This window comes from Rhea pennata, chromosome 2, assembly GCF_028389875.1.
Source record: "Rhea pennata isolate bPtePen1 chromosome 2, bPtePen1.pri, whole genome shotgun sequence".
NCBI lineage: Eukaryota > Metazoa > Chordata > Aves > Rheiformes > Rheidae > Rhea > Rhea pennata.
Genome location: NC_084664.1, coordinates 163,849,841 through 163,870,199, shown reverse-complemented (window position 1 = coordinate 163,870,199; position 20,359 = coordinate 163,849,841). Strand labels below are relative to the sequence as shown.

The 20,359-nt window shown below is 70.3% G+C and overlaps 1 protein-coding gene across 1 annotated transcript; it reads right to left on the bottom strand.

Moving 5' to 3' along the window:
• Nucleotides 1-352: 352 nt before the first annotated feature.
• LOC134136662 (cytochrome P450 11B, mitochondrial-like) lies at nt 353-5,993 on the bottom strand. Its single transcript, XM_062568580.1, has 10 exons — nt 5,976-5,993; nt 5,024-5,172; nt 4,795-4,950; nt 3,777-3,976; nt 3,487-3,690; nt 3,259-3,413; nt 1,662-1,828; nt 851-929; nt 569-760; nt 353-466 (listed from the first exon to the last, which is right to left on the bottom strand). The coding sequence occupies exons 1-10, from the start codon at nt 5,991-5,993 to the stop codon at nt 353-355; spliced, it is 1,434 nt and encodes a 477-aa protein (XP_062424564.1).
• Nucleotides 5,994-20,359: the final 14,366 nt, after the last annotated feature.

The window sequence follows — 20,359 nt, the reverse complement described above, 5'->3', positions numbered from 1 at the left end:
GGGGCGGGGGGGTGTTTTAATAAAAACCTGTGTTTTTGAGGACCGTCTGTGCAGCCCCTCTTTGGGGGAGGGCAGAGAGCGCCATTCCCACCCCTCCCTCACGGGGGAGGGCAGCGGACCCCCATCCCGCCCACGTGTCCCCACGGACCCCCCCAGCCCACACAGCCTGACGCGCGAGGCTGAGGCTTTTCCCAGAGCCGGGACACGTCCCCTCCCCGCTCCTGCTCCCGGGAAGCGCCGTTGCCGTGGGGCTGCCGGACCCCGGGCGCTCGGGGCCCCTGCGGCTCCCGCATGGATGAGGCGTGCGTGCGGCAACACGGCTTTATTGCGGCCCCCCCCGTGCCCGGCGGGCTCAGTCGACGGGCCGGAAGGTGAGCAGGGGCGGCTTCTCGGGCATGAGGATGAAGCCGAAGACGGTGCGGAGGTCCTCCTTGGAGGCCGTGTCGATCTTGAAGTTGCGCAGCACCTGGAGGCGGCGGAGGCGGCGGGGCTCAGCGGGGCCGGGCGCGGCGGGGCCCGGCGGGGCCCGGCGCGGCCCGGCCCGGCCCGGCGCGGCGGCCCCACTCACGTGCATGAGGAAGAGCATCATCTCGGCCTCGGCGAGGCGGCGCCCGATGCACTGCCGCGCGCCGAACCCGAAGGCCAGGGCCTTGAAGCTGTTCTCGTCCTTGCTGAGCCAACGCGTCGGGTCGTAGCGCTCCGGGGAGCTGAACACCTCCGGGCTCCGGCCCATGGCGTACAGGGCCACCTGGCACAGCGTCTGCGGGCGGCACGGCTCAGCGCCGGGCCGGGCCGGGCCGTGCCGTGCCGGACCCCCCCCTTCCGCCGCGCGCTGCGCGCGGCCACTCACCCCCGCGGGCACCCGGTAGTCGTGGAGCACCACGTCCTTGGTGGGGTAGCGCTGCACCGTGATGCCCACTGGGTAGAGCCTGCGAGGGGCAGGGGGGTGCTGAGCGCTGCCCCCCTCCCTGGCCCCCGAGCCCCACTCGAGTGGGGCCAGACCCCTCCGGGCCGTCCTGTGCCCCCCGCCTCCAGTCCCCTCAAGACTTCCCCCTTCTGAGGTGGCCTGTTGTGTTCTGGCCCCCCACGGGGTCCTCTGGTCCCCCAAGTGCGCCCCCCCACACCCAAGAGGTTCCCCCGGCCCCCCACCATGCCCCTGACTGCGCGGTGCCCCCCTATGCCTGCAGCCTTGTGGTGCCCCCCAGCACCCCCAAGCCCCCCATAGCTCCAGCCCCCCATGTGGCCCAGCCCCAGCACTCCCCAGCCTCAGCACCCCCAAGCCCCCCATAGCTCCAGCCCCCCATGTGGCCCAGCCCCAGCACTCCCCAGCCTCAGCACCCCCAAGCCCCCCATAGCTCCAGCCCCCCATGTGGCCCAGCCCCAGCACTCCCCAGCCTCAGCACCCCCAAGCCCCCCATAGCTCCAGCCCCCCATGTGGCCCAGCCCCAGCACTCCCCAGCCTCAGCACCCCCAAGCCCCCCAGTGCCCGCAGCCCAGCCCCTTATATCCCCCAGCACCCCCCAAGCCCCCCAATGCCCCCAGCCCCCTACATCCCCCAGCACCCCCCAAGCCCCCAATGCCCCCAGCGCCCCCCAACCCCCCCAGCCCCCCCCCCCAGCTCCCCACCCCCCCACCCCTCCCCGCGGCTGCTCCGGCCAGACCTGAGCGTCTCCTTGAGGGCGGCGCGCAGCAGCGGGAGCGCGCTCAGCACCGCGGAGAGCTCCCGGGGGCCGCGCGCCTCCGCGGCGCGGATCTCGGCGCGCAGCGCGCCCTGCACCGCCGGGTTGCGCGCCAGCTCGAAGAGCGTGAACAGCAGCGGCATCGCCGTCTGCGGGAGCGGCCGTGCGCTGCGCCGGGGCCCCCGCACCCCCCGCACCCCGCTGCACCGTCCCGCACCGCCTTGTACCACTCTGCACCTCCACGGACACCCCCCCGCACCGCCCTGCACCCCGCTTCACCGCTCTGCACCCCCCGCACTCCCCTGCACCCGCACAGACCCCCCTGCACCCCCATGCACCCCCCGCACCGCCGGGTTGCGCGCCAGCTCGAGGAGCATGAACAGCAGCGGCATCGCCGTCTGCGGGAGCAGCCGTGGGCTGTGCCCGGGCACCGGGACCCCCGCAGCCCCCGCACCCCGCTGCACCGCCCTGCACACCCCGCACGGGGTGCACCCGCACGGACCCCTTGAACCCGCCTGCACTCGCCTGCACCGCCCTGCACCACCCTGCACCCCCACGGACCCCCCCGCACCTCCCTGCACTGCCCTGCACACCCCGCACCCCCCTGCACCCCCACGGACCCCTCCGCACCGCCCTGCACCCCGCTTCACCGTCCTGCACCCCCCCCGCACCTCCCTACACCGCCCTGCACACCCCGCACCCCCCTGCACCCTCACGGACCCCTCCGCACCTCCCTGCACTGCCCTGCACACTCCGCACCCCCCTGCACCCGCACGGACCCCCCCGCACCTCCCTGCACTGCCCTGCACACCCCGCACCCCCCCTGCACCCCCACGGACCCCTCTGCACCGCCCTGCACCGCGCTTCACCGCCCTGCACCCCCCCCCGCACCTCCCTACACCGCCCTGCACACCCCGCACCCCCCTGCACCCTCACACACCCCTCCGCACCTCTCTGCACTGCCCTGCACACCCCGCACCCCCCTGCACCCTCATGGACCCCCTTGCACCCGCCTGCACTGCCACGCACCACCCTGCACCCGCACGGACCCCCTGCAACCCCACGCACCTGCCTGCACCCCCTTGCACCCTCATGGAACCCCCTGCACCCACACGGACCCCTGCACCCCACGCACCCCCCTGCACACCCTGGAACCCCTGCACCACCCTGCACCCCCACGGACCCCCCCGCACCCCTGGCACCCTGCTGCACTGCCACGCACCACCCTGCACCCGCACGGACCCCCTGCAACCCCACGCACCTGCCTGCACCCCCTTGCACCCTCATGGAACCCCCTGCACCCGCATGGACCCCCTGCACCCCACGCACCCCCCTGCACCCCCTTGCACCCTCATGTAACCCCCTGCACCCCCACAGAACCCCTGCACCCCACGCACCCCCCTGCACACCCTGCAACCCCTGCACCCCCACGGACCCCCTGCACCCAGCTGCACCGTCCTGCACCACCTTGTACCACTCTGCACCCGCACGGACCCCCTGCACCCCCGCACGCCCCCTGCACCCCCCGTGCCTCCAGCCCCCCGTGCGGCCCCGGGGCCGCGCGCGCGCGCGCCCGCACCGTGTCCACGCCGCCGGCCGTGAACTCGGTGATGTTGGCCTTGATGGAGTCGAGGGGCAGCTCGGCCTGCAGCAGCAGCTCGGCCATGATGCCCGAGTACTTGCGGGGCTGCCCCAGGCAGAACTCCTGGTAGATGTTCTGGATGCACCTGTCGGCTGCGGGGCGGCGGGCGCCCGTCAGCCCCGCGGCGGGCCGGGCGCCGCGGGCCGGCCGCCGGCGGCAGCTCACCGTGCTGGAAGATGGTGTCCCAGGCGGCGATGTGGTCCCGCCAGAGGCGGTGGTCGAGCCAGCGCAGCAGGCGCGGCGGGACGAAGAGCAGCGGCAGGGTGGTGCGCAGCATGGTCTCCACCGCCGCGATGAAGCGCTGCGCCTCCGCGGCCGGCGTCTCCTCCAGCAGCCCCAGGCGCTCCCCGTACAGGGCGTAGCTGCTGGCTGCGGGGGGCAGCGCGTGAGCCCCCCGCTCCGCCGCCCCGCCGCCCCGCCGCCCCGCCGCCGCCCCACGCCGCCGCCCCACGCACCCTCCAGGGTGAAGCGGAAGAGGTCGCGGTGCAGGTCGACGGTGAGCGAGCGCCGCGCGCTCTTCTGCAGCCGGCGGCGCAGGGCGGCGGCGAAGTCGCGGGCCACGGCGTCGAGGAAGGGCAGGAACTTGCGGGCGCCGGCCGGGCTGATCACCTCGCGGTTGAGCGCCAGGCGGTCCGCGCGCCACTCCTCGCCGTTGCTGCCGGCGGCGCGGGGCCCGCTCAGCGCCGCCCGCCCGCGCCCGGCCTCGGCCCCCCGCCGCGCGCCGGACACGGCGAGCCTGGCTGCACCCCACGGGGCACCCGGGCTGCACCCCACGGTGCTCCTGGGCTGCGCCCCACGGTGTGCCCGGGCTGCGCCCCACGGGGCACCCAGGCTGCACCCCACGGTGTGCCCGGGCTGCGCCCCACAGTGTGCCCAGGCTGCACTCCATGGGGCACCCAGGCTGCACCCCACAGTGTGCCCGGGCTGCACCCCACGGTGTGCCCGGGCTGCACCCCAAAGTGCACCTGGGCTGCGCCCCATGCTGCACCCAGGCTGTGCCCGGCCTGCAGCCCTGGACGCACGCGGACCGGGCCTGTAGCACAGCCCTGATTGCACCCTGGCTGTGCCCCACAGCGTGCCCAGGCTGCACCCATGACACCTCTCCAGTTGTGCCCCACGGCACACCCAGTCTACACCTGCAATGTCCCCCCTAGCTGTGCCCCACAGCATGCCCAGGCTGCACCCATGACGCCTCTCCAGTTGTGCCCCATGGCATGCCCGGTCCGCACCTGCAACGTCTCCCCAGCTGTGCCCCACGGCATGCCCAGCCTGTGCCCACAGTGCACCCCTAGCCATGCCCCATAGCATTCCCGGGCCATGTCCATGACACCCCCCCAGCCGTGCCCCCCAGCATGCCCAGGCTGCACCCGCGATGCCCCCCCAGCCGTGCCCCATGGCGTGCCCAGGCTGTGTCCATGATGTAACCCTGGGCGTGCCCCCCGGCGTGCCCCCCGGCGTGCCCCCATGCCTTACAGCAGGAAGATGCCGCACTTGTGGTTGCGGAGCTGCCGGTGCGCGCTCCAGGCCTCGATGCCCATGCGGCGCGGGAAGACGCCCTCCGCCTGGAAGAGCCGCGCCGCGTCCTGCGGCAGCAGCACGTTGACGCAGCTGTAGGTGCCCACGGTCTCCCTGGGGCAGAGGGGCGGCGGGGGGCGTCAGCGGGGGCCCGGCCCGCCGCCCCGGCGCCGCCGGCCGCCCCCACCTGTAGATGGGTCCCAGGCGCTGGAAGTTGCTCTCCATGAGCCGGTGGAAGTCCTGGAAGCCGCCGCTGCGCCAGAAGCGCAGGAGCTGGAGCCAGCGGTTGCGGCCGCTGCGGGGAATCGCCTCGTAGGGGCGCACGGCCCGGGGGGCCTCCCCGGCGCCCGCCCCCCGGCACAGCGCCCGCCGGCCCCACTGCAGCGCCCGCCGCCCCATGCCCGCGCCGCCCGCCCCCCCCCTTCCCCGGCCGCCCCTTATATCGCCGCCGCGCTGCCCGCCCCCCACCCCGCGCCGCCCCATTCCCACCCCACAGCCCCCTCCAACCCCCCCCCGCTGCCGGATGCCTCCGGGCTAAAAATACGCCGGGGGCGGCGGGAGCAAGGTCCCCGCTATCCTCGGCGCCGGCAGGAGCGAGGCCGCGCCGCGGGGCCCGCCGTGGGGCCAGGGGCGCTGTGACGCAGCCCCACGGCCTGCGCCCTGCACCCCAGCCCTGCGCCCCACACCTCTGGGCCCTGCACCCCATTGCCACGGGGCAGGGCTGGAGGGGGCCCCACACCCCCCAGGTGCGGGGCCCCCAGGGTGCCAGCCCCACGCTTCCCTCCCTCCGGGGCTGCCGGGACACCAGCAGCATAGCAGCACCTGCGGGGGCCCAGCCCCGGCTGGCACACGCATGTGCATGTGTGTGTGCATGTCTGCACATGTGTGTGCGCACGGGGCCAGCAGCTCTGCACGTGTGTGCATGGGTGTGTGCACATGTGTGTGCACAGGGACCCCCAGCCCTGCCGGACATGTGTGGGGTGCATGTGTGCATGCGTGTGTGCATGCACATGTGTGAGCAGGGGACCCCGGCCCTGCTGGACACGTGTGGGGTGCGTGTGCGTGGGCCCCGTCCCAGGTCCTCGCCCTCTGGCCTCGTCCTCAGCCTCCAGCCCCCCATCGCCCCCTACGGTCCTTACCCCGGTCCCTGGCCCCATTCCCGGCCCTGTCCCCACCCCGGCCCCATCCCCATCCCCGGCCCCAGCCCCGGCCCCGGCCCCATTCCCGTCCCCTTTCCCGTCCCCGTCCTTGCCTGCTCCGCTCTCCCTGCCCTGGCCTGGTCTCTCTGGACGTCGTCCCCCAGCCTGGTCCCCCATCCCCAGCTGCGGCTCCCCGGCATCGGGGCCCCGGCTGCGCCCCACAGTCCCTGTCCTCGGCCGTGTGTCCCCACGGGCCACCTCGGCTGCAGCCGGGTCCCTCCCAGGTGCCCTTGAAGGGGCAGATGAAGGGGAGATGCCGCCCATGGGGCCGTGCTGTCCATGGGGCTGTGCTGCCCATGGGGCCGTGCTGTCCATGGGGCCGTGCTGTCCATAGGCCATGCTGTCCATGGGGCCGTGCTGTCCATGGGGCTGTGCTGTCCATGGGGCAGTGCTGTCCATGGGGCCGTGCTGTCCATAGGCCATGCTGTCCATGGGCCAAGCTGTCCATGGGGCCATGCTGTCCATGGGGCAGTGCTGTCCATGGGGTTGTGCTGTCCATGGGGCCGTGCTGTCCATGGGGCTAAGCTGTCCATGGGGCAGTGCTGTCCATGGGGTTGTGCTGTCCATGAGGCCGTGCTGTCCATGGGCCAAGCTGTCCATGGGGCCATGCTGTCCATGGGGTTGTGCTGTCCATGGGGCCGAGCTGTCCATGGGGCCAAGCTGTCCATGGGGCCAAGCTGTCCATGGGGTTGTGCTGTCCATGGGGCTGAGCTGTCCATGGAGTTGTGCTGTCCACGGGACCGTGCTGTCCATGGGGTTGTGCTGTCCATGGGGCAATGCTGTCCATGGGCAGTGCTGTCTGTGGGGCCATGCTGTCCATGGGGCTGAGCTGTCCATGGGGCTGAGCTGTCCATAGGGTTGTGCTGTCCATGGGGCCATGCTGTCCATAGAGCCATGCTGTCCATGGGGCTGAGCTGTCCATGGGCTGTGCTGTCCATGGGGTTGTGCTGTCCATGGGGCCGTGCTGTCCATGAGGCCATGGTGTCCATGGGCCAAGCTGTCCATGGGGCCATGCTGTCCATGGGGTTGTGCTGTCCATGGGCTGTGCTGTCCATGGGGCCGTGCTGCCTGTGGACCAAGCTGTCCATGGGCCGTGCTGTCCATGGGGTTGTGCTGTCCATGGGCCAAGCTGTCCATGGGTCCGTGCTGTCCATGGGCCGTGCTGTCCATGGGGCCATGCTGTCCATGGGGCCGTGCTGTCCATGGGGCTAAGCTGTCCATGGGGCCATGCTGTCCATGGGGCTGTGCTGTCCATGGGGTTGTGCTGTCCATGGGGCCGAGCTGTCCATGGGGCTAAGCTGTCCATGGGGCTGAGCTGTCCATGGAGTTGTGCTGTCCACGGGACCGTGCTGTCCATGGGGTTGTGCTGTCCATGGGGCAATGCTGTCCATGGGCTGTGCTGTCTGTGGGGCCATGCTGTCCATGGGGTAATGCTGTCCCCGGGGCAGTGCTGTCTGTGGAGCCATGCTGTCCATGGGGCTGAGCTGTCCATAGGGTTGTGCTGTCCATGGGGCCATGCTGTCCATAGAGCCATGCTGTCCATGGGGCCATGATGTCCATGGAGCTGGCTTCCCTGACCCCACAGTTACCAGCCCAGCCCATCTGGGCTCACTGTGTCTGTGCTGCAGCACTGCTGCCCCACATGCTCTCACCTAGGGGTGCCCCCTGCGCCAGGACCATGGCATGGAGGGAGCCCTTTGCCCCCCACCTGGGCATAGGAGTCCCTCTAATGCAGAGGCATTACAGAGGCTCTAGTGAGCCCCCACCTGGGGTAGATCCTGACAGTCCCCACACATCCCCCAGCACCCAGCCCCACATACACTCACCCACATGCCCCCCAGTGCCCCACAGCACCCAGACCCACACACACTGTCTCCCAGCACCCTCTAGAACCCAGCCCCACATCAACCATCCCACCACACCCTGACCCCAGGTACCATCCCCACATGCCCCCCAGCTCCCCACAGCACCCAGCCCCACATACGCCATCCCCACACCTCCCCCAGCCTGCAGCCCCACAAGCAGCATCCCTGGGCGCCCCCACGAGCGCACCAGGCCCCCACCACCCCAGAAGCGCCCTGGGCACCCCACACCTGCCCTGATCTCCCCCCCACCCCATGGCCCCGGGGCGCCATGTGGGGCCAGGCGGGAGCCGGGAGCCGGGGCGGCGGCGGCGCGAAGGAGGCGTCGAGGCTGTGCGCAGGTTTTCATTTTTATTGTGAAGTGCGGAGCGGCCGGTGCCTTTGTGCTTTTACTGGAACATCGTTCAAATACTGGCTCAAAAAATTCCCAGGGAAAAGTCTCCGGAAACGCGGTAGATTCTTTACAGCTTGTAAAAATTCGTGTAAATCTCCAAACGTATTTACAAGGCTGCTCCAGCGCCGTTCCCGTGCGTGGGCAAGTACAAAACGGAGGTCTAGCTCTACAGTCCTGCTACCTGAATCGTGGGAGGGTGGGTCGGGGCCGGGACCCACGGCCGCCGTGCTGCGCGGGACCCACGGCTGCAGGCCGGACGCGGGGAGCTCGCGGCGCTGCGCGTGCCCGCGCGGGCGTGCACGTGCCCCCGCGCGTGGCGGCTGGGCGTGTGCCTCCCTGCGCTGCGGTGGGGCTGGGTGCGTGTGCGTGCGCGTGAATGTGGCCCTGCACGTGTGTGTGCATGCATGCATCGCTGCACGTGGCATGTGTGTCACTGCACACACGGGTGTGTATCCCTGCGTGTGTATGTGTGTGTGCGCGTGTGTGCGTGTGCATCACTGCACATGGCATGTGTGTCGTTGCACACACTGGTGTGTATCCCTGCACGTGTGTGTGTGTGTGTGTGTATGTGTAAGTGCAAAACTGCACATGGCATGTGTGTCACTGCACACACTGGTGTGTATCCCTGCACATGTGTGTGTGTGTGTGTGTGTGTGTGTGTGCGCGCATGCATCACTGCACATGGCATGTGTGTCGCTGCACACAGCAGTGTGTATCCCTGCACGTGTGTGTGCCCCTGCTTGGTGGTGGTAGCTGTGTGCATCTACCCCTGCATGTGGCGGTGTGCGTGCCTGCTCCTCGCTCCACGCGCGTGCGTGTGTGCAGGGGTGAGCTCGCGGCGCGGATGCCGCGCGTGCAGCCCGCGTGCAAAGCCGCGCGCGCAGCTCGGCCCGCCGGCCGCTCGCGTGCAGCTGGCGCGGGGTGTGCGGGGTGTGTGCGTGCGTGTGCGTGTGCGTGTGCGTGTGCGTGCGGTGAGTGTGCAGCGTGCAGCGGGCGCCGGGGGCGGCGGGTCCCGGGGGACGTCTCTACGTGGCGGCGGGGCCCTAGCGAGGACAGTGAAGGCGGGCAGTGCATACACCGAGGGGGCTAGCGCTACTCTGGCATCATCCCTGATATTCGTTGCTATTAAGAATATTGGATTAAAATGTACCTGATTCCTCATTAATACTATTTGTCTTAAAAATACCATGCATTACGTTAATTATTGCTCTATAGGTTCAGTACCGGACTCCTACGGAGAAATATTGCCCTCAAATAGACTATCTAAAGTTTGGCAAATAAATAAATAAATCGGCTCCAAAAGCGTCATAAAATTGGCATAGATTTAAATACTTTTTTGCATGCAGAGTCCCCGGGGGGCGGCTCGGGTCCTTCTTTCCTTCCTTCTTCCCTTTTTTTTTTTTTTTTTTCCCTTCTTTCGTTCAAGAAAGTGACAAGACTTTGGCATAGTAAAGGGGGGCCGGGGCCGGGGCCGGGGCCGGGGCGGCGCGGAGGGCCGAACCTCCTCGGGGCCGAGCCGGACCAAGCCGGGCCGGGCCGCGCCGGGCCGCGCCGAACCAGGCTGAGGCAAACCGGGCCGGGCCGAGCCGGGCTGCGGCAAACCGGCCGAGCCGGGCCGCCTCCCGACGAAGCCCCCGGCAGGAACCAGTCCAAAGTCCGTGCGAGGGGAGGGCAGGGCCCGAGCGGGCCGGGGACCGGGACCGGGACCGGGGCCGGGGCCGGGACCGGGGCTGTGCTCTCTTCGGGGCTGGGGAAGGCCCCGGCAGGGAGGGGACGCCCCCGGGGCGGGGAGGGGGGGGGGAGAGCGGACCCAGGAGGGACTTACCGGGTCCGGGCAGCCCTGCAGGGAGGGGGGGGGGGGCACCCGGGACGGGGTGCCGGCGGCGGGGGGAGGGCCGCCCCGGGGGTAGCACGGAGGGGCCCGGGGGGGGGGGGGGGGCAAATGCCCGGGGTGGGGGCACCCCCCAGATGGGGGTGCCCCATGGCGCTGGGGCACCGGGATGGGGGTACCCCCCGGGTGGGGTGTCCAGGGTGGGGGCCCCTCTCCAAGCAGGGGTATCCGCAGCCGGGGTACCCAGGCAAAGGCGAGGGGGCTGCCCGGGCTGGGGGTACCCATGGGCCAGGGCACCTGTGCAAAGGGGCAGGGGGTCCCCAGGGCACAGGGGTACCGCGGCGGAGGGGGAAGCGAGGGCTTACCTGGGCTGGGGGCACCCGTGCAAGGGCTCGCGGGGGTCCCCGTGCAAGCCGGGGGGGGGGGGGCTGGGGCAGGGCGTCCCGGGGACGGGGGGGCTGCTGCGTGCGTGTGAGCTGGCGGGGCGGGGGGGGGCGCAGGCCGGTCAGGTCTGGAGGGGGCTGAGCGGGGGCACGGCTCCCTTGAAGCAGGCGGACTCGTAGTGCTTGTTGAGATAGGACTTGAGGGCGAAGGTCTTGTTGCAGCGCTTGCACTTGAAGTGCTTGAAGGCGGAGTGGGTCTGCATGTGGGCGCGCAGGTTGGAGCGGTCGGCGAAGGCCTTCCCACAGTGCGCGCAGCCGAAGGGCTTCTCGCCCGTGTGCGAGCGCATGTGGCCCTGCAGCAGCCAGGGCCGGCTGAAGGCCTTGCCGCACACGTCGCACTTGTGCTTGAGGTCGTGGGGTGAGCAGGTGCATGGCCATGGCGGGCATGGAGACGTAGACCTTGCCGCACGTCGGGCATTTCTTGGCCATCTTGCTGTCCAGGCTGCGGTGCGTCTGCTTGTGCCGGCTCAGGTTGGAGGAGGTGGCGTAGGTCTTGCCGCACTCGCCGCACGTGTGGCGCTGCAGGCTTCGCGCCCCGCTGACCACCTTGCGCCGCGACCGCCGTCGGTGATGAAGAAGGCGTCCACGGCGTAGCCCTCGCTCACCGCCGCGTCGCCGTTGATGTAGCCCCCCGCCATCCCCGAGTGCGGGCTGTCCGGCGGGTCCGAGTCGGGCGCGCCATAGTCCCCGTGCGAGCCCGGGTAGATGGGGTCCGGAGACGGCACCTTGAGCGCGCCCTCGCCGTCCCCCTCGTACACCGACGGCGCAATGTAGTCGCTGATGTACCCTGCTGCGGGGCCGGGGCGGGGGCGCCGGGGGCGGGCGGGGGTCACGCGGGAGCGGGGGAGAGAGGGGAGACCCGGTCAGCCGCGGCTCGGGGTCCGCGGCGCCCGGCCCGCGCCCCCGGCCGGCCCGGCCCCCGCGCCCCTCTGCCCTGGCGCCCCCCTGCCCGGCGGCCCCGACCTTCCTTTGCCCCTCATCTGGCCTGGCTCTGCCCTTGTCCCTGCCCCTGCCACTGCCTTCCTGCCCCTGCTGCCCCCGTCCAGCCCCCCATGCCATGGTGCTGCTGCCCCCCAACTTGCCCCTGCCCTTGTGCCCCCCCGATCACCTCCTGCTGCTGCCCCTGCTTCTCCAGTGCCCCCAGCCCCTATCCCAGCCGCTGTCCTTGCACCCTGCCGCTCTCACGCTCTGCCCTGCCCAGGGTCCTGCCCTGCTCCTGCCACCGCTCCCGCCCATTGCCCCTGCCCTGCTGCTCCTGCCCCCAGCGCTCCTGCTGCCTCTGCTGCCTCTGCCCCAATGCTCCTGCCCCTGCCCCAGCGCTCCTGCGGCTCCTGCCCCTGCGGCTCCTGCCCCATTGCTCCTGCCCCTGCTGCCCCTGCCACTCCTGCCTCTGCCCCATTGCCGCTGCTGCTCCTGCCCCTGCCCCATTGCTCCTGCCCCTGCCACTCCTGCCGCCCCTGCCCCATTGCCGCTGCCCCTGCCCTGCTCTGCCCCTGCCCCGCTGCCCCTGCCCCTCTCTGCCCTCGCCGCCCGCCCCGGCCGCCCCCGGCCCCGGCCCCGGCCGCGCTCAAGGTCAGCCCGGCGGGCGCGGCGCGGGCAGCGGCGGCGGCGGCGGCGGCGGGGCCGCGGCCCTCTGCGGCGCCCCGGCTGCCGGTTATGCAACGCGCCGCAGCCGCGCCGCACCGGGCACGGCCGGGCCGCCCGCGGGGCCGCGCTCCGCACAAAGGCCGCGCCGAGCCGCGCCGCGCCGGGCCGAGCCGAGCCGGGCCGGGCCGAGCCGGCGGCGCGCTGCGGGGCCGCGGCGGCGGGGAGCTCCGCGCCGCTGCGCGCTTGTCCTTGAACTTGTCTCTAGCAGACAAAAGGAGCGGCGGGGCCGGCGCATCGCGGCCCCGGCCCGGCGCGGCGCGGCTCGGCTCGGCGCGGCTCGGCTCGGCGCGGCGGGCGGCGCGCAGGAATGCGGCGGGGCCGGGGCGGCCGGGGGGGGTGGGGGGAAGCCGGTTCGGCCCGGCGCGGCGCGGCGGGGCCGCGGGGGCCGCGCGTGGGGAGAGCGGCGCGGCGGTATTTACCCTTGTCGTGGAGCCGGGAGCCGAAGTCCGCCCGGGCTCTGCCGTACGGGGCGTCGAGGCCGGCGGCGAAGTCATCGATTTTGACCTTTTTGACCAGGAGGACCTGGGCATGGTTCCGCGCGGCGCCCCGCGGCGCACAAAGGGCCCCGGGGCGGCGGGGGCGCGCTCAGCGCTTTGTGCGCCGGGCGCCGCCGCCCAGCGCCCGGCCGGGGCCGCCCGCGGCCGCCGCCGCCTCCGCCGCCTCCGCGCCGCCGCGCCCGGCGGCTCCCGGCGCCCTGCGCAGCGGCGCGGCCCCGCCGCGCTGGGGCATGGACCGGCGGCGGCGGCGGCGCGGCGGCGGCGGCGGCTTCAGCACCGGACAGCTCCGGCGGCGGCGGCGGCGGCGGCGGCGGCGGGGCGGGGGCGGGGGCGCTGCCGGGGCCGCTGCCGCTGCCGCTGCCGCTGCCGCTGCGCACGGTCGGCGCGGTGTGAGCGCTCCCGCATCAGCTGTTTGGGCTTATAACGGCGGCCCGGCGGGGGGCCGCGCGGCGGCGCCCGACCGCGGCCAGCGGCCAGCGGCGGCGGCGGGGGGGGGCCGGGGGGGCGGGCGAGCGCCGCCGCGGGGGGGGGGGGGCGGGGGGCGGGGGGCACGGCAGCGGGGACCCCAGCGGGGGGGCGGGGGGAGCCCGCCGCGGAGACACCGGGGGTGGGGGCGGGACACAGGGACCCCCGCCGGGGGGACACCGGGGGCACCGGGAATGGGGGGGGGGGGAATCGCGGATCCCCCGTGGCAGGGACACCCGGGGGCACCGGGAATGGCGGGGGACACGGGAACCCCCGCCGGGGGACACCGGGGATGGCGGGGGACACGGGACCCCGGCCGCGGGGGCACCGGGGGACACGGGGATCGCCGTGGCAGGGACACCGGGGATGGGGGGGGGGGGGGACACGAGGACCCCCGCGGACACCGGGGACTTTCGAGGATGGGGGAACGACACTGGGACTCCCGAGGCAAGGACACCGGGGACACCGGGGATGGAGGGGGACACGGAGACCCCCGTGGACACCGGGGACTCCCGGGCATGGGAGTCCCCACAGCAGGGACCCTATGGACTCCTGGTCACGGGGACGCGGGGGGGGGGGGGAGGACGGGGACTCCCGGTCACGTGGGGAGCGGGGGGGGCACGGGGGGACCGGGGAACTCCCACGGAGGGAGGGGATGAGGGGGCGCCCCTGGCCCCCCCGGCCCCCCTGGGCTGGGAGCCCGGGGAATGGCAACTGCCCCCCCACCTGCTTCCCTGCGGGGGGCGGGGGGTGACCGTGCCCCCACCCCTGTGCCCCCACCCCCTTCGCTGCACTCCTCCGGGGGGGGGGGCAGCAGGGGTGCCAGTGTCCCCTGAATGTCCCCATGGAAGTGGTCGGGGTGGGGGGACGAGGACAGTGTCCGCCACTGCCAGCTCTCATGGCCCCCCGCCCCCGCTGTGCTCCCCTGCGCTGCTGCAGCCTGGCAGATCTCGCAGTGGGGAGCCCCCGAGCCGCCCCACGCCTCGCGGGGCGGTGGGGTGCAGGCGTGAGGGGCGGCACCCCCAGGCTCCCCCCCTGCACAGGCCCTCGCCCGGTCCCATCCCCCCGAGCAGCCAGGGTGCAGCTCCCGAAAGGGCCTGATCCTGCGCCCCGCGGGGCGAACGCCACCGCTCGCCAGGCCGTGCTGCAACCCCCTCCCCCCGCGGAGCCGGGGGTCCTGTCCCTCCCCCCCCCCCCCCGCAGCCCCCCCCCGCGTTTCCCCGGGGTTTTTCTTTCCCACCCCCTCCCCGTCCCGGCAGACGGATGCAGCTGCAGCCAGGCTAACAATGCGCGCCGGTGCGGTGCTGCGCGCCGCGCTGCGGTGCTGCGCTGCGCTGCGGCGCTGCGCGCTGCGGCCCCCCGCAGCCGCCCGGAGCATCACGGCGCCCGAGCCAATGGCGAGGGCTGCGGGCGGCGGGGGCGAGCAGAAGGTGCCCCCTCCGCACCGATCCTGCGCGCACATATGTCCCTAATTAGCAGCCGCGGGCCCAGGCCTGCGCCCATTGTCTGCCCGGGCGCTGGGCCGCGGGCGCTGAGCCGGCCCCTGCCCCACACGCCGATCCCCCGCGGCCGGGGGTCCCTGAGCGCCCGCCGCGGGGTGCTGCGGCACGCGGGGCTGCGCGGGGGAGGGCGTGCAAGGGGGGCCAGCAGGCCCTGTGTGTGCCTGCGTGTGTGTGAGCATGCACTGGGGGGTGTGAGCATGCGCGGGGGGGGGTGGGCACACATGCCGGGGGAGAGCACGCATGGAGTGTGTGTGCACACGTGTGGACATGCACCGGGTGCATATTTATGTGAGCGTGCGGGGGGGGGGAGGGTACACACAGGTGTGTGTGCGTGTGTGAGCATGCATGGGGAATGCGTCTGTGTGAGCACGCACCGGTGTGTGCACATGTGTGAGCATGCAGGGGGATTCTGAGCATGCACGGGTGTGCATGTGTGTGAGAGAGCGTGCAAGGGGGATATATGTGTGCGTGAACATGCACAGGTGTGTGCATATGTGAGCACTCATGGGGGGGTGCACATGTGTGAGCGTGTACAGGTGTGTGTGAGCATGCATGCAAGGGGGATGCATGTGTGTATGAACATGCACAAGTGTGTGCACATGTGACCATGCCTAGGGGATGCATGTGTGTGTGAACATGTACAGGTGTGTGCATGTGTGATCATGCACAGGGGTGCATGTGTTTGTGAGCATGCATGCAGGATGCACACATGTGTGAATATGCATGGGTGTGTGCACATGTGAGCATGCCTAGGGGATGCATGTGTGTATGAACATGCACAGGTGTGTGCACGTGTGATCATGTATGGGGTGCAAGTGCGTGTGAACATGCACGTGTGGATGCCTGTGTAAGCATGCATGCAGGATGCACATGTGCGATCACATACAGGGGAGTGTGTGTGAGCATGCATTACAGATGCATGCGCAGGTGTGAGCATGCATGCGGGTGGGTGTGCAAGCCTGCGTGGCAGTGTGATCATGCACGAGGATGCATGTGTGAGAGAGCACACGTCTGTGGGGGGTGTGACCGTGCACAGTGGGGGATGGTGTGAGTGTGTAGGTGTGTGTGAGCACGCAGAGGGGCTGCGTGTGTGACCAGTCCCTGGGGCTGTGGGCCTGTACAGGCCAGGGAGTGTGTGTGAGTGTGCCTGTGTGTGTGAGAGCATAAGTATGTGAGTGTGCACATAGGGTTGAGAGCATGTACTGCAAGCAGGCAAGGGGTTGTGAGTGAGCAGGCACATGTAGGTGTGTAAGCACATGGGCTGTGTGTGTGTGTGAGCATGCAGAGTGGTGGCAGAGCACACGCAAAGAGGGAGCCGGTGGGGTGCAAGGTGCACGGGTGTGCAGCTGCGGGAGAGAGTGTGCAACCAAGTGTGAGTATGAGCATGTCACTGTAGGTGTGTGCGTGCGTGAGACCCTGCAAGGCAGGTGTGTACGAGAGAGTGTGCACTTGTGCATGGAGGCGTGTGAGTGTGCGTGAGCACGGCAGGGTGCTTTTGTGCGTGCGTGAGTGTGTCGGCAAGTGTGCGACTGTGCAAGAGGGGCGTGCGTGAACAGGGGGGCACTGCGAGGACAGGACGTGCCTGCGGGAGGCGGCTGCGGAGCGAGAGAGAAGTCGGACGTGACCTCAGAGACACCTGCGCGTGAAAGGCCCCCGCCGCCGCCGCCACGCGCGTGTGCGCGTGTGCACGGGCTCCGGCAAGGCAGCAGATTGCCGTTGTTCGCACGGGGCCTTGGATTCATTTGGGGAATTAATTAAGGTCAGCGCCGACTCCCCGCTCGCCGCCGGCGGCCGGCACCTGCGCGGCCCCGGGGCCGGCGAGGCTCCCGGCACCGCTGCCACCGGCGCCGCGCGCTGGGCCGGCAGGATTGCGAATTTGCTGCCTGAGCAAGGAGAGGGGGCAGGCGCTGGGCAGGAAAACGCGTGTGCACCTGCACACACGTGCACCCGCCTGTGCCCGTGTGCACCATGCGGGCAGACACACGGCCGCACGCGTGCTCACCGGCGTGCAAGGCCTCTCGGGCGCAGCTGCTGCTGGTGCAACGGTCTGGCACAAAGACACGCGCAGATGGGGGCACAGGCATGCACGTAAAAACACAGGCACACACACACGTGCACATGCACACACACACACACATGCATGCACACATTCACACACACGTGCACATGCATGCACATGCACACACAATGCATTCACACACACATGTAGTGCACAATGCTTGCATGCACACACGTGCACACACATGCATGCACATGCACACACAATGCATTCACACACTCATGCCACACACACAATGCTTGCATGCACACACATGCATGCACACCTGCACACGCATGCATGCATGTGCACACACATGCAGCCAGCACTCTGCGGCCCCTATAAGCCCCCCCACCCTGGGCACCCCATGCAGTCGGCTGCACGGGGACCCCCCCCCAACACCACACAACCTGCGCCCACCAGTGCTGCCCAGGCCGCTGGCACCCCACGTGGATGGTGCTGTGGGGCACCCTGCACTCCGGGGCACCCCCGCAGCTGCACCCCAGCACCCAGCACCCCTGCACTGCCAGTGCGTTGGTCCTCCTGTGATCGCCAGGCTTGGCTGCAGGAGGGAGCCCAGTCCCGGCCCGGCCGTTGGGGACGCCGGTGGTGGTGGCACGGTGACCCCGGTGGTGGTGGCACAGTGACCGGTGACCGTGCAGCCCAGGCCCTGGCTGCTGCATGGCTCATTTCCATGATAATAGCACTGTGCAGCACGGTGACGTCTGCGGGGGGGATCACAGCGCCCCCACTGACACCAGTTCTCGCTCTCCAGTGCCAAGCTGGGCAGGTCGTGCAAGGCCACCAACCCGCGTGGCCCAGATGGGCACGCTGGCCCGGGGCACCCCCGCCACCACCCCGCACCACCCACCCTATCGTCCTCGCTGGTGGTGCCGAGGATGCTCTGGAAGGTGCCAAGGGTGCCCCACCAGCCACCACACATGCCGCTCCTGGGGTCAAAGATGCCCCGCGAGGCGCCAAGGATGCCCCAGTGTGTCCTGCCGGGCACCACGGTTACACCGCTGGGCATCGAGTCTGCCCGCTGGGTGCAGGAGTTGCCCCACTGGGTGCTGAGGTTGCCCATCAGACCCTGAGGTTGCCCCACCAGGCGCTGATATTGCCCCACCAGGTGCAGAAGTTGCTCCTGGATGCGCAAGTTGCCCTGTTGGACACCGAGGTTTCCCCGCTGGCTGGGGAAGTTGTCCCGTTGAGTGCAGGGGTTGCTACAGGGTGCAGCGGTTGTCCTGACAGGCACTGAGGCTGCCCCATCAGATGCTGAGGTTGCCCTGCTGGGCACTGAGGTTGCCCACTGGACACTGAAGTTGTCCTGCTGGGTGCAGAGGTGGCCCCGGGTGTGGAGGTGGCCACATCGGTTGAAGAGGCTGCAATACCATGTACAGAGGTGACCCCATTGGGTGCTGGGGTTGCCCTGTCAAATGCTCAGGTTGCCCTACTGGGTGTGGAGGCCACCCCCAGGTGCAAAGTTGCCTGCCCCTGGGCTGAGGTTGCCTGGCCTGGAATGAGGTCGCCCCTGGGTGCAGCAGTTGCCCTGCAGGACGCAGAGGCTGCCCTGGTGGGCGTTCATGTTGCCCCCCCGGATGGGGCGGTTGCCCTGTCGGGTGCTGAGGTTGTCCACCGTGTGCTGAAGTTCCTTCCCGGGTGCTGCAGCTGCTCTGCGGACAAGGTTGCCCCCCAGATTCAGAAGGTGCCCTCTTGGGCACTGATGTTGCCCCCCCCCCAGGTGCTGTGGTTGCCCTCCAGGCTCTGAGGTCGCCTTGCTGGATGCCGAGGTTGCCCTTGGTAGGAGGTTACCCTTGGTGCAAGGCTGCTCCCCAAGGCGCTGCGGTTCCCTGGATGTGGAGGTTGCCCTGCCTGGGGCTGAGGTTGCCCCCGGGTGCTGTGGTTGCTCCAGTGGTCAAGTCAACAAGACTGGGCTCAGTCTTGAACATCTTCCTCGGTGACGTGGATGAAGGGACAGAGTGTCTGCTCAGCCAGTTTGCTGAAGATCCCAAAGTGGGAGGAGAGGCTGATGGAGCTGAAGGCTGTGCTGCCCTTCAGAGAGGCCTGGACAGGCTGGAGAGTTGTCTGGAGAGGTTCAACAAGGGCAAGCGCGAGGTGCTGCACGTAGGGAGGAATAAGGCCCTGCCTCAGTACAGGCTGGGGGCTGAGGTGCTGGAAAGGAGCACCGCGGTGAAGGAGCTGGGAGTTCTCGCGTAGAAGAAATTACCCATGTGTCAGCAATGTGCCCGTGTGGCGGAGAAGGCCGATGGTCTGCTGGGGTGCATTGGGAAGAGTGTTGCGAGGGGGTGAAGGCAGGTGATGCTGCCCCTCTCCTCAGCCGTGGTGAGGCCCCATCGGGAGTCGAGTGTGCAGTTCTGGGCTGCCCAGTGCAAGAGAGACGTGGGGCTAGTGGAGAGAGCACAGCAAAGGGCTAGGGAGATGCGCTGGAGGCCTGGAGCGTGTCTCTTCTGAGGAGAGTCTGCGAGAGCTGGTCCTGTTTAGCCTGGAGCAGAGCGGACTGAGAGGGGATCTTATCCATGCGCCTGAGTGTCCCAAGGGAGGGTGTCGAGGGGACGTGGCCGGACTCTTTCGGCGGTGCCCGGTGACAGGACACGAGGTGACAGGCACAAACTGAGCCACAGGAAGCTCCACCTGAACCTACAGGAAAACTTCTTTGCTGGGCAAGAGCCGGAGCCCCGGAACAGGCTGCCCGGAGACGACACGGAGTCTCCGTCCTCGGAGGCGCTCAGGAGGCGCCTGGACGCAGCGCTGGGCGACGCACTCTGGGCGACCCTGCTCGAGCGGGGGGCGAGCACCCGATCTCGGGGGGTGCCCCCACCTCGGCCCTCCCGTGACGCCGCGAGCAGACGCGGCGTTGGCGCCCCAAAACTGTGCACGGCGCCCACAAACTGTGCACGGCGCCCCAGACTGTGCACAGCACCCCAAAAGGGGCAGGGAACCCCAAACTGTGCATGGCACCTGCAAACTGTGCATGGCACCCCAGACTGTGCACAGCACCCCCGACTGTGCACAGCACCCCAAAAGGGGCAGGGAACCCCAAACTGTGCACAGCACCCCAAACTGTGCACAGCACCCCAGACTGTGCATGGCACCCCTAGACTGTGCATGGCACCCCCAAACTGTGCATGGCACCCCCAGACTGGGCACAGCACCCCAAAATACACCAGGACACCCCAAACACACAGAACACCCCAAAACCAGCCGTGCACCCAAAACCTGCCCCACAGGCAAAGGCAGCCCAGGTCGGACGCCCCCCCCCCCGGCACGGGGCCCCCACGGGGCCGGGCGCCCCCCGCCCACGCAGACGAGCACCCACGGGCACGCACGCGTGGCGCAGCCAGCGGGACGCTCGCCGGACACGGGCTGCAGGACCGCGGCGCGGAGGCAGCGCGGCGTGCGGGGCCCCTGCACGCCCACCGGCCTCGACCCCGCACACCCGCGGCCCCGGCCCTGCACGCCCACTGGCCTCTCCGGCACACTCACAGCCCCGGCCCTGCACACCCACGTCCCTGTCCCAACACACCCACAGCCCCATCCCTGCACACCCACGTCCCCGTCCCTGCACACCCACAGCCCCATCCCCACACACCCATAACCCTGTCCCTGCACACCCACATCCCCGTC